General features: G+C 36.2%; 3 protein-coding genes across 4 annotated transcripts; 2 read left to right on the top strand and 1 right to left on the bottom strand.

Moving 5' to 3' along the window:
• Window positions 1-884: 884 nt before the first annotated feature.
• LOC122592539 (F-box/LRR-repeat protein At3g58900-like) lies at window positions 885-5,500 on the top strand. 2 transcript variants are annotated; one of them, XM_043764791.1, is made up of 5 exons: window positions 885-982; window positions 1,614-2,573; window positions 2,902-3,057; window positions 3,512-4,456; window positions 4,881-5,500. In XM_043764791.1, exons 2-4 carry the CDS (start codon window positions 1,623-1,625, stop codon window positions 3,794-3,796), a joined length of 1,392 nt encoding a protein of 463 aa, XP_043620726.1. In that variant the 5' UTR covers window positions 885-982; window positions 1,614-1,622; the 3' UTR covers window positions 3,797-4,456; window positions 4,881-5,500. The 2 variants fall into 2 exon arrangements, with proteins under 2 accessions (XP_043620726.1, XP_043620725.1); XM_043764790.1 differs by having other exon boundaries at window positions 885-1,001.
• Window positions 5,501-5,615: 115 nt separating this feature from the next.
• Window positions 5,616-6,983, top strand: LOC122591990 (deacetylvindoline O-acetyltransferase-like). Its single transcript, XM_043764207.1, has one exon. It carries the CDS (start codon window positions 5,616-5,618, stop codon window positions 6,981-6,983), a length of 1,368 nt encoding a protein of 455 aa, XP_043620142.1.
• Window positions 6,984-7,694: 711 nt separating this feature from the next.
• LOC122592506 (tryptophan synthase beta chain 1) lies at window positions 7,695-12,319 on the bottom strand. The gene is made up of 5 exons (XM_043764750.1): window positions 11,902-12,319; window positions 10,989-11,345; window positions 8,911-9,353; window positions 8,429-8,523; window positions 7,695-8,065 (listed from the first exon to the last, which is right to left on the bottom strand). Exons 1-5 carry the CDS (start codon window positions 12,253-12,255, stop codon window positions 7,890-7,892), a joined length of 1,425 nt encoding a protein of 474 aa, XP_043620685.1. The 5' UTR covers window positions 12,256-12,319; the 3' UTR covers window positions 7,695-7,889.
• Between the last annotated feature and the right edge of the window lie 493 nt (window positions 12,320-12,812).

The raw sequence follows: 12,812 nt of genomic DNA, 5'->3' as shown, positions 1-12,812 counted from the left end.
TGGTAAACACCCTGCCTATAGAGATAGAGGTCATGGGTTCGATCCTCATCCCATGCAAAGGTTGGAGAGCCTTTTCTACCATTTAGGTAGAAACTAGAAGCAGCCTCTCTACTTAGGTATAGGTAAGGTCTGCCTACATCTTAACCTCCCTCATACACCGTCAAAATATTGGGGCTCAAAACCCGCAGAAGGCAGCACTGAGCAGTTACTTACTTACTTACTTATCCTTATAAATCTTTCAAATCCTATAATTTTATCTCTAACCATACAAACATCCTTAGATATCCTTACATATCCTTTTACACCAACTAAAAACAAAAATATACGAGTATTAGGTATGGACAAGTAAGGGGATGCCCTTAAGTTAGGGCATCCTTCAAAAATCCAAAGTTTTAGACAAACTTCAATGGCATAGGATATCCAAGGACGCCCCATTGGAGATAGTCTAATACTGATTTTTTATAAGTCTAAAACTTCCATTCAGGTTTCGATTTAGAACAAAACCAACCCAAATCGACCTGATCAAAGGAAGAAAAAAAAGTTACATTTTAAGCCCCTATATTTACTGTAATCTATACTATCTATATAAACAAACTACCCACTCCAAAATTTAACACTCTACCTTTAAAATCTCCAATTTACCCTTTTAATCTATACTCCTATCAAACACTTTATCCCTGAAATTCTAAAAAAACCCTTAAAAGAAAAACCTTAGGCATGTCCCTTCCTTTTCCTAAAATAACAACGGCAGTTTGCACTTTCAGCCGAACTAAGAAACACTTGAGTTGATTCATTCATTCATATAATAACACGGTACCGTTACTTAACCAGTGTTTTTTTTTTATGTCCCGCCGCGCGGGTACAAGGCTAGTATTTGTAAAAGAGGTCATCAGTTTTGAACAACCGACATCCTGTTCCATTATCATTTCTCCACTAATTTATCATCCTCGACGCCTCAGCGATCTCAAACTTCCGATCACCAGTCAGTCTTCTTTATCCGTGTATGTATATATATATATATCTTCTTTAAAATAAAGTTTTAATAAAAATTTGTTAATTTTAGTTTTATCTTGGATTTTATGTAAGGTAATTATGAGTTTCAGTTTAGGTTTATCATCATTTGAATTTTGATTTCTTTTTTTAGGGCAATTTAATATTTTGAAATGATTACATGTGGTTAAGGCAGCTCATATTGAGATGTAAAAATATACAGTATATAAAATCAAGATATGAAGAACAAATGGAACTTTTAATGATCCAAGTAAAGCTTGTTGGTTGTTCGTTAAGCCGTTACGATATGCTTAGATTGTTCTGCATTGCAGTATCATTTTTATACGGTTTGTCCAACCACACGTGGTACCGTGCTTTTTATTCCAGATACTTCCTAAAAACTGGAAAAATAAACCTTGTTGCTCATGATGTTAGTAAGGATACTGAGGACATTTAGAATGTATTAAGTACATTTTTGTATTTCCAAGAATTTTGGTGCTTTAAATTCATCCTGACGTGTGCCCTTAGGACAAAAAGTTAGACATACGCTCTATATAATACATTCGGTCTTGTTGATTTTAAGGAAGCAAAAAATTGACATTTTGCTTAATTTATGTGTTTAGAGGCTAATCATGAATGAGAGTAAAGAACACAAGCAAAATGAAGCTGAATGTATAGGTGATATGATCGACGGTATAAGCAGTCTACCAGATTGTATCCTTCATCATATCCTGTCATTTTTGCCCACAACCGAGGTTGTAAAGACTTCCATATTATCTAAAAGATGGAAGAACCTTTGGGCTTCAGTATCCAATATTGATTTTGATGATTCATTGTTGTATGCAAGTGAAATGGATGGTAGGCGTCCACCTGAAGTGACTTCCTTTATGAACTTTGTAGATAGAGTCCTCCGTTTACGAGATGCATCCAGTCTAGAAAAATTTCGTTTATCATGCCGTATTTGCTTTGATGCATCTCGGATACATTCGTGGATTTCTGATGCAATCCTGCACAATGTTCGGGAGCTTGATTTATGTCTCCTGGCAGGGGATACCTTTGTGATTCCTCGGTCTATGTTTGATGGCACATCATTGGTTAGCCTGAAAATAGAAATGAATTGTGTCATTAATCTGCCTTCTCTGATTTCTTTTCCATGCTTGAAAATCTTGCACCTGGCTCTGGTTACCTTCCTGAACGACAGCTCTACAGAAAAGCTTTTTTCAGGCTGTCCAGTTTTGGAAGAATTGGTTTTATTGGATTGCGAGTGGATGAACTTGAAGAATGTCGTAATTTGCAGCTCCACCTTAAAGAGCTTGACTATTGATGATCTTCCATCCTTTGGGCAACTTGATGATCCTACTGGCTGCAAGCTCATTGTTGATACAATTAATCTTACATATTTGGAGTATATCGGTTATCTATCAAATGAGATATTCTTAAACAATTTACCTTCACTAGTCGAAGCGTGCATTCACATTCCTATTCCCCATGTAAGACAAAAAGAAGTTGCACTTCGTGCTGTTGATCTACTCAAAAGCCTACGATATGTTGTGTCTCTAAGGGTATCTAATCGCACTTTGGAGGTAATCAGCTCACTATTCCATGTCGTGGCATTTCGAACCATTTACTTATGAATGGGTGATGGGTCAATATGGGCCGTGTTTTATCTTAAATGGATCATATTAAAGGTTTAGCAAATTGGGAGGTCAACCAGGCACAGAAAATGTGTTTGCTGTCATCACAACCCGGCCCAGCTTTTTAGGATGATCCATACTGAAAATAGTCTGTTTTAACTTGAACCCTTTTTGACACGTCATTTGATCCATCCATCTTGCCACCATCTGATAGAGTTTATTAGAATTTGATATCATACTGACTTTTGCGTTTGTGTATTTTCTTTCCTGTGCATAGTCTCTGATAACTGCAGAGAGCATGGTGGACCATTTTCCTGTATTTTCAAACTTGGGTCATTTAATGTTGACTATGGAAGTTGGGAATTATACGCTTGGAGCAGTGATGGATTTGCTTACCCTCTGTCCAACTTTACAATCTCTTTCTCTATCTGAGGTAGATTATTCTAAACCCAAATTAGAAACATAATGCTAATGATAATGATATCAATTAGAGGTGGCAGTTTTTAATCAAATTTATGAATGGGTTGATTCGGCTTATGTTTCATCTTTAATGGGTCCAAACAGGCAAGTCAAACGAGTTAGCTTTTTGGGACATAGGTCAAAAATAGTTAAGCAGTTCAAAAGCCATCGGAAGTTTGTTATATATGTAAATAAATCCTTCTAGATAATTAAATAAATCCTTTTAGATAATTATCATGATCATGAGTTCTATGCTCATATTTGACGATTGACATACAAAGTGGTTGTTAAGAAGTTATAATTACAGACAAAGAATGTTGTCAGCCCAGGATGGCATACCTAGAATCTATCTTTTTTGACCCAGTTACATAACCTGTGTAAAAATTACACCTCTAGTTTTTATGCAAGGTATCTAAAATGTTGTGCAGGGATTTGAGCTTTGTATGCGCATTGGTGAGAATTCTCCAATTTGGTTGTCCATACCGATATGCATGTCGTATCACCTCAAGGCAATGACTTTCAAGAACTTCCATGCTAATGATTCAGAAATATGTTTTCTCAAGTGCATTTTGAAGTATGCATGTGTTCTAGAAAAGTTGGATATCTGGTGGTGTAAGACTCCACTGTTTGATCTAAAGAAGCAAAGTTATGTTAGGAAAGAACTAAAGATGGTAGACAGGAGCCGTACTCCATGTGTCATAACTTTCTTCTGAAACCTCAAAAATACATTCTGGATCAACTCGGACACATCATATATAACAAAATTAGAAGTTGAAAACCATATTAAGCTCTGCATATCTTTGCGAGATTCACATGATATAACATAGAACTAATATCAACCAAACTTGCTATGACTATGATATCAGTGTTTCAGTGGGTGACTTCAGTTCAATACGGCTTCCCCTTACAGAATGTTCTTTTCGGGCCAAAAGCGAAATCATCCTCACTGCCTCAAGGGTATATTTGGTAGGGAGAATGAAATCAAAGAATTGGATTATTATTATTATAGGGTAAATTACAAAAATCATACTTGAGGAATTGGATTATTATTATTATAGAATTAAAAAAGTACAAACAGATGAGATTTTTCGGGAAATCTTTTTCTTTAAAATTTGATATCCATCATTTTATGGAGAAAACACTGTTCTTTATGTCTTTGCACTGAGGAATTCGTTGTCAGGGAAAAAAAGGTATAAATTGCAAACTAACGTGTATACATGAAACAAGCAATATTGAAATCTCGTTTTACCGTATCCCGCTCTGCTTTCTGCTGATATGGTAGCGCCACTGCTGCTTTTGATCGCTACAGGCGTCTGCTTATCACCCCCTTCAGGACATTGTTGACTTCTGCTAGTCACCATCATTGATTACAGGTTTTTCTCCCCTCCTTTAGATGTTTCTTCTCTGAGAAGTCTTTGATTCTGGGTCATGGTTTCTAAATTTGGATTATGCCAAGTTAATTTATTGTTTAGGGGTCATTGAGTTTAATTTGTGCTCTGTTGACTTTTTATTGTGTCTTATGTGTATTTATAATCCCAAAAGTGCTAGTGTTATTTTTATTAAGTATCTAAGGAACCTATCAACTTAATTACATTGAGGGTTGCCTTTCGTGGTATCATCTTATATTTCATAATTTAAAGAACCTGTATGTTTCTATGGTATTTCCTGGAATTTAAAGTTTCTAAGGGTTTTTGGTTGACTTATCGAATATTTTTTTGAGATCTACGAGCTTCATGTCATTTTTTGCTATCTTGGGGATGTTTTGATGTATATTTATGATGTAATCCTCATGTACAGTTAATGAGAAGCAAGGTGTTACTAAAAAAGACCTAATGTTTGATTTTGCACGTACAACACTGTGTGTGCATTTGACCTTAACATCTCTGAAGATGAATGTGGATTAAGATTTAGATAACTGTGCTCGAGTCCAACTCCTAGGTGGTCCAGCCTGCAAGGGATCAAGGCTTAATATAAAGAAAAGTTAACTGATCAGACAAATGAAGTGAAGGGAACAGACGGCTGGAAATCATTTTGACTGTAGCTTAAGAGCTTACGAGACATGTGGCTAGGGGGACGGCAACAAGAGGCTGGCAAGAACAAACAAGAGGCTTGACAACAAAAGCTTATTTACAAGCTACAACTGTGACACAAATGAATATATTTATATATCACAACCCCTCGTACCACAACAGCCAAGGCTGAAGGGTCCAAAAAGTACATTTGTCAGTACATGTATTCGTAAATGTATTTATATAAACCGGTAATTGCACAAGGTTCTCTGTTCAGAATAAACATTTAGGGAAAAAACAAGTATTTTGACTCATATGTACTTGACCTATCCGGGAGATGACCGTTTCAAACCCTTTCCTGGTCACCCGAGATTGTATATAGCAGTATCGAACCTCATGCTTGGTTTATATATTCATTTACCTTGTTTACTTATTTATTCAAATTTGTCTGTATATATAGAGAGAGAATATATGAGAAATCACAATGGTGTTATCACAAAAAGCTAGCCCTTCCATTGTGAAGATGACAATAATCAATAGTCTAATAGTGTTACTTGGTAGAAGGCGAATTCACACAATTGTCTCACGAGAACTGATCAAACCTTCCTCTCCAACTCCTCCTCACCGAAGAGCATACAATCTTTCGTCGCTTGATCAAATTGTTACAAGCACATTCACTCCGCTAGTTACATTCTACCAAAACACGGGCACATATCCTAGTTCCCATGATAAAATGCTTGAACTCAAGAACTCGTTATCTCAAACTCTTACAAAATATTACCCTTTCGCTGGTAGGTATGCAAAAATGGCCCCGACCTATGTTGATTGCAACGACGAGGGAGTTGACTTTCTACAAGCATCTGTTAATAGCACGCTCATGAAATATCTCCAAAACTCACAACATGATGATCTCAACCAATGTTTTCCATACGGTCGAGTATTTAACAGCATAAACCTTCAAAGTGATGATCATCTTCTAAACAACAGTGTGATCCCTCTAGCAGTTCAAGTCAATCATTTTGAATGTGGAGGAGTAGCGGTGGCAGTGTCGTTATCTCACAAGATAGCAGATGGTAGTAGTCTGTACCATTTCTTTAGCGACTGGGCTAAAATGACACGAATTTGCTCCAAAAAAGATACACCTGAGATTCTCATTGACCCTCATTTTATTACTTGTGAACATACTAACATAAATTTCTCAGGAGTCTATATCGATACCCCAAAGGATTGTGTCACAAGGAGTTTCATGTTCCCGGGCTCAAAGATAAACGACCTTAAACTCAAAGCCATGGCCATGTCTATGGAATGCGGACAACCCATCATGAACCCTACTCGTGTTGAAGCTTTGACTTGGTTACTTTATAAATATTCTGTGGCAGCAGCTACTAAAAATAATTCAGGCCCTTATAAACCCACAGGTATTAGCATTGCTGTCAACATAAGAAGGAAAATGATCGAGCCCTTGCCTGAAAACAGCATTGGAAATATTCTCTCAATGTTGGATGTTGAAACGAGAAACGAAAGTGAAATGAATCCCGGGTATATAATTGGCGAACTTAGGAAGAAAAAGATGGAAATTGGAGGCATAAAAGATATCCAAACTATCTATGGGCACATTTTGAACAATTTTTCTGAAGATTATGCAGAAGGGCAGCGAAACAAAATGAAGGATTATTATGTGTGTACAAGCGTATGTGGGTATCCTACATATGGTATCGACTTTGGATGGGGAAAGCCCGTTAAAGTAACTCTTGCTGGAAATGTAGGCAAGAACAGCTTTATACTGATGGATGGCCCGAATGGGGATGGTAGTATAGAAGCACTTGTGAGTCTAGGAAAACAGGACATGGAAATTGTTCAAGCCGACACTGAACTACTTGCCTTTTGTTAATTTCACTTCAATCCACTGCCGATTTTGATCTTCACTGGTGTCCGTTTGACATCATCATCAACGATCACCTTGTTCATCCATTTTCTTTACGTGTTTTTGCACTGAAGTTTTTGATTTAGGCTCATGGTTTCTTAAGTTGGATTATGCTAATTTTGTTGTTTTTTGAGTTGTGAAGTGCTCTGTGCCTCTGTTGACATTTTAAGTGTACACTGATATACTATATAAGTATATAGTGTGTGCATCATGACAGCATGGACTTCTCTGAATTTCCTCTTTGTGAGTAACGGATTAATAGTCCATTTTATATAATGACATGGTCAAGATATTCCTGCCGAAGAGGATTCGGGTTGAGATTAATGGCTCTTTACAGTCACACACACACGCATCTTGGGGATGAATTTCGAGTAAAAAATGCAGCCAAGTAAGAAACTGTAATACAGTAACAAATATGAAGAAAGGAAAAAACCAACAGACTTGAAATAATGACGTCAATTCGTGTAGTCATCAACTGTGGAATTCTTCACAATTTCTCAGCCATTTCATTTCCTTGAATTGCTTCTCTGCTTACTTTAAACATCCAAAAACAAAATGATTACCTTTTTAAAGCATGTTTCTCATAAAACTGGATGAAATAAAATTAGTGTTCTATATGGTTTATCATCTAAGATGTATGAAATCATTTATACACGCAAGCACACACATGAGTGTGAATTTTACATCTGAAGATGAGACTTTGCTCATAAAATGCAGATAGAAAAGGAACAAGAAAATCAATGTCTTGAACAAACATGATAGTAAGGTGTGAGTTCTGTAATTTGTCATCCAAGAAAGAAACAAAGAACATATAACAAATTTTTCCGATAGTATTATGACTCTTATGGTCTCTGACCTCTTGATGCTACAGCATCAAACCTGCAAATGCTTGATGGCCGTATGAACATCTTTGTCTCCTCTGCCACTGCAGTTAAGAACAACTTTGGTGCCATTAGGTAAGGTTGGGCATAGTTTCTCTAGATAAGCTAGTGCATGAGATGTCTCCAGAGCTGGGATGATTCCCTCTAATCTCGATAGTCTCTTAAAAGCTGCATTTACAAGAACACAAGAATAAAAGAAAAACAATTACTCTCTAATGCAAAATACTGAAAGGAAACGTGGTTCTAGAGAAGAAAACGACACTTTTTAAGATCATTAAGGGGTGCTTTGATACACAAACTGAAAGTGAATACCGAGAGAGCTTGTCTAATAAGACAGATTGATGACAATAGTATTTGATAAAAGAATGGACTTCCCCAGATGAGAATTATCTTCTGAATAGACAGTAAATATTTCCTAGAATAGGCTAAAAGAGAGGATAAATAAGTAATTTTATTAACTCTGATAATCAATTTTGTTTTGTTGTAGCTGTAATGATGCATGTAAAAATACCCTGTGAATAATAAACGTACCTTCCAATGCTTCCTCATCAGTGATACTATGATACTCAGCCCGACCCAGATCTTTCAGAAAGCTGTGCTCTGGTCCAACTCCTGGGTAGTCCAGCCTACAACGCACCATGATTTAACATCAAGAAGAGGTGACTAATCAGAAACATGTAGTGAAAGGAGCAGGCAACCCGGAAACATTTAGACTAAAGGTGGCAATTTCAGCCCATTATATTGTAGATGAGTTGTTTCAGGCAATGTTTAAACTCTGATGGGTAAAAAGGAAACATGTCAAACTTGCTCAAAGGTTAAGATCCTTGTTAAAACTCATAAATCATCATGATCATATGACACAATAATTATTCTTTAACAAAAGCAATATACCTTTGTGTTTTGCCTCAAACCCAAACCAGACCTAATTTGACCGAAACATTTTGATCATTACCCAACCCATCTATTTTGCCACATCTAATGTAGACGAAAGGAAGGTCAAATGTTCAGTTTACCCTGCACTAATAGAATGAGGCTCAATGATTTGCCCATCGTCATCCTGCAACAGATAACTCATGGCTCCATGCAACACCCCGACCTCTCCTTTTGTTAAGGTTGCTGCATGTTTTCCACTATCTAGGCCAAAACCCGCAGCCTCTACTCCAATCAATCTAACCTCTTTGTCATCAACAAACTCATGAAACAGGCCCATAGCATTTGATCCCCCACCAACACAAGCAACCAAAACATCTGGTTTTCCACCCCATTTTTCCAACGCCTGCCTTCTTGTTTCTTTACCAATCACTGCATGGAAGTCCCTTACCATCATGGGGTAAGGGTGTGGGCCTGCAACAGAGCCCAAGATGTAGTGGGTAGTTTCCACATTGGTCACCCAGTCTCGTATGGCTTCTGATGTTGCATCCTTTAGTGTGGCTGTCCCCGAATGAACTGCTCTAACCTATAAAATGTTAACAATCGCTGTGAATGGCCGGATGAACAGATGAAGCATCAGCTTATATTACGTCACAGTATACATGGGCACATGGCAAGATGGGAAGTTTGGGTAAATTGTTCAGGTCAAGCTGGGTCAATTTCAAGTACCTGCTGAAACGAGCCAGGTGGGGTAGGTTGACCCACAAAAACTTTTTTGCCAATTACACATTTTTACAGATAACAAGCAATACTGCAAATTTGTTACAATAGTGATCTAAATCTTTGACTAAACTGATTTAAGATGTTGTATGCAATACAATAGACTTCAGGTGGCTTTCAATCGGTTTGACCAGTCCCCCTATTAGCTAAATCTTTTATTTGACCTCCCATAACTAACTGGATTGAATTTAGCAATTAGTACCTCTATGTTGTAGCAAAATTTCACGTTAAAAGCTAAACTAGAAATGAAATTGTATCTATTTACTCAAAATAGTAATCATGGAATCTTTAAATGAAAATAAGCTTCTCCAACTGAAAGTTGGGACTTAGGAGAATATTTATCACATTCATTTCCATACACCGTCGTGGTACTGGGACCCAAAACCCGTGGAAGACGGCGTTGGGTGTTACTTAATTCATTTTTTTTACTTAAAGATAGAGAAACATGAAGCTATTCTTCAGACCATTCAAGATCTAGGTAGAAGTTGGTGTAGATTTTTTGCATCAAGATACCATAATAACATCTCATATGGAAAAGCAAATGTATGGATGTGTCTTTTTAGAGTAAATATATAAACACCTGTAATCAGATAATTACATCGTCAGATAATCAAACTGATTAAAGTTACAGACAGCTATGTAGTTTCACATATTTGTTCAGAAATCAGTTATTTCATAGAAAGTCTTTGTTTCTTTGTCCACCTCTACATATATGATTATTATCGTCCTAAAAAAAATGATTAAAGACTGAGTTTTACCGAATATTGCAGAACTGATTATGTGGACATCAAGTCACAATAATTACTTTTGCAGCACATGCAAACATCTCATTATAATCCTTATCTTCAGCTATCCTAAGTGGTACAATTACAATACAATCATCTGAAGGCTAACTTCTATCTAGAAAGTTGGTCTCACAGTATACGAGTTGAATATCTTACACTAGAGCAATTACAAATATCCGTTCAACAAATTTCTGTTCACAAAATCACAGGACAATGAGTAAAAGTTCTCATTTGCGTCCATCTAGCAATAACGGAGGTATGTTGTGAGTAGAACAAGATCAGGCATTTATAATTATAGAATATTTACTGTATGCATGGTAAACACACATCATTGCAATAACGCCACTAACTCATAAAATGTATATAAATATAGAACATTTAAACCCGGTTCTAAAACCCACCCATTTTGCCACCTCTAGTGCCTAGTGGTATACCATATTACCATGGGTAAAGCAAGGACACATCTAGATGCAAATTTCGAAGAAAGGCAGGTTCTATCTTACATAAATTTAATCAAACAAGATAACACAGTTTCAACAACTAATATCTTATTGTAGCCCAAATAATCATTTTTAAAAGTTAACAGGATATGATATAAACTCTAGTCTAATATTGAGTACTTTGCATTAATATGAAAAGGAATATAGCAAACAAACCTCTGCTCCAAGGAGCTTCATCCTGAACACATTAAGGGCTTGTCTTTCCATATCTTGAGCACCCATATAAATAATACACTTCAACCCAAATCGTGCACATACAGTGGCAGTTGCAACTCCATGTTGCCCAGCACCAGTTTCTGCAATGATTCGCTCTTTCCCTAACTTCTTAGCCAGCAAAGCTTGTGCAACCGCATTATTTATCTTATGTGCACCAGTATGATTAAGATCTTCCCTCTTAAGATAGATTTCGGGTCCTTCACCGTTAGGACGCTTATAATGTTCTGTAAGTCGCTCTGCAAAATATAGAGGGGTTTCCCTACCAACATAGTCCTTCAAAATCCCATCTAATTCCTCCTGCATTCACATAATTTGTAAACGTAGAAATTAAGATTTTCGCAGCGAAGAGCTTTCATCATACACCAATTACTGCAAACTTATGCAAGGTAGCACACATTTAAACTTTTGACATGGACACACAGTCCTGTCCGACTGAAAAGTAATATTGAACAAATTTTCCAACTTTTTATGGGAGTGTTTCGATGTGCATTTTGAAGCAAGTAATCTGCAACAAAACTAAACTTTTACAACACTATATGAATAACTAGTTTAGGCAGTTCAAAATTGTCAAACACTAGCCACAACAACATTTGTAGACAAAGATTGTTAATAATTAATATTACAAATTGCAGAAGCACATCCACATGTTATTTTCTTATTTTTGTGGCTAGGATTATTCAATTATTAAATACTTACTTTCAAACCCATATTCAAACACAAGTTTAAACTTTAAGCCTTAATCAACTGTAAAGTGTACACGTGTACAAAATCAGACTGTAAAAACCCAAAGATTAATAACCAAAAATAACAAATGTGTATCAACTGTCTATAAGTAAATAAATAATAAAATAACCTGGAATTGATGGTCCGTAGAAAGGGCTTTAAAAGCTGATTCAAGTTCAGAAAGAGCATACATCAAGGTTTCAGGGACATACTTTCCACCATATTTCCCAAACCGGCCAAGCGAATCGGGTCGTTGGAGGGCAAAGGAATCATCTTGAGCAGAACCCATTTGAACCCTTGATTCTTTAGCAAGAACACAAGAAACTGTAAATGGGTTTGGTGAGCTGGGCTCGATTTTCTTAAGAGGTGATTGTAAAAGTGAGTTGGGTTTCAGAAATGGTGAACAAGATGAAGAGGATGGATTGGAAATGGTGGCTGTGTGGGTTGGGAGTGTGGGTGTGAAAGAAGCAGCCACCATTTTCATTTTTCTTTCTTTTGGGATTAAAAGGGTTTGGTTTGTTTTAATTTTGTCTCTTTTTTTTTAGGTGGGGAACTTGTCATGTATATACAAGTGACTGATGGAAGTTTTGTATGGAATGTAGGATATAAACGTCTTTCTGAAAAGGTGTGAATATGTAATAAACACTTCCAATATACGTACTAGAGAATTATTAGCCGTGCAAATGCACGGCCCTCTTAGCCAAAACTTTTTAGTAAATGTATGAGATACTTATAATAGGATATAGTACGTAAATTAAGGTTTTAATTATACTTTTATGAAAAGAAAAATCATAAATAATAGATAGTTCAATACTTAAAGTTGTTAGAGCACATCTGATGGTGAATTTTGAATAGTATTTTTATAGAAAAAACATGTAAGAATATGTAAAAGGTTTTTATGAAAAAAGTTTTATTTTCAATGACAAAAAACTTGTAAAAGTTTGAAACTAAATAAAATAACAATTTTTAGAATGTGAGAGAAGTTTGATAACCATCGACCTATAAGTTCCTAATTGAGCCTATTGTTGTACTATTTTTTAT

Source organism: Erigeron canadensis, chromosome 3, assembly GCF_010389155.1.
Source record: "Erigeron canadensis isolate Cc75 chromosome 3, C_canadensis_v1, whole genome shotgun sequence".
NCBI classification, from domain to species: domain Eukaryota; kingdom Viridiplantae; phylum Streptophyta; class Magnoliopsida; order Asterales; family Asteraceae; genus Erigeron; species Erigeron canadensis.
The sequence above is the reverse complement of the archived record's forward strand: the minus strand, read 5'-3'. Positions and strand labels throughout refer to the sequence as shown.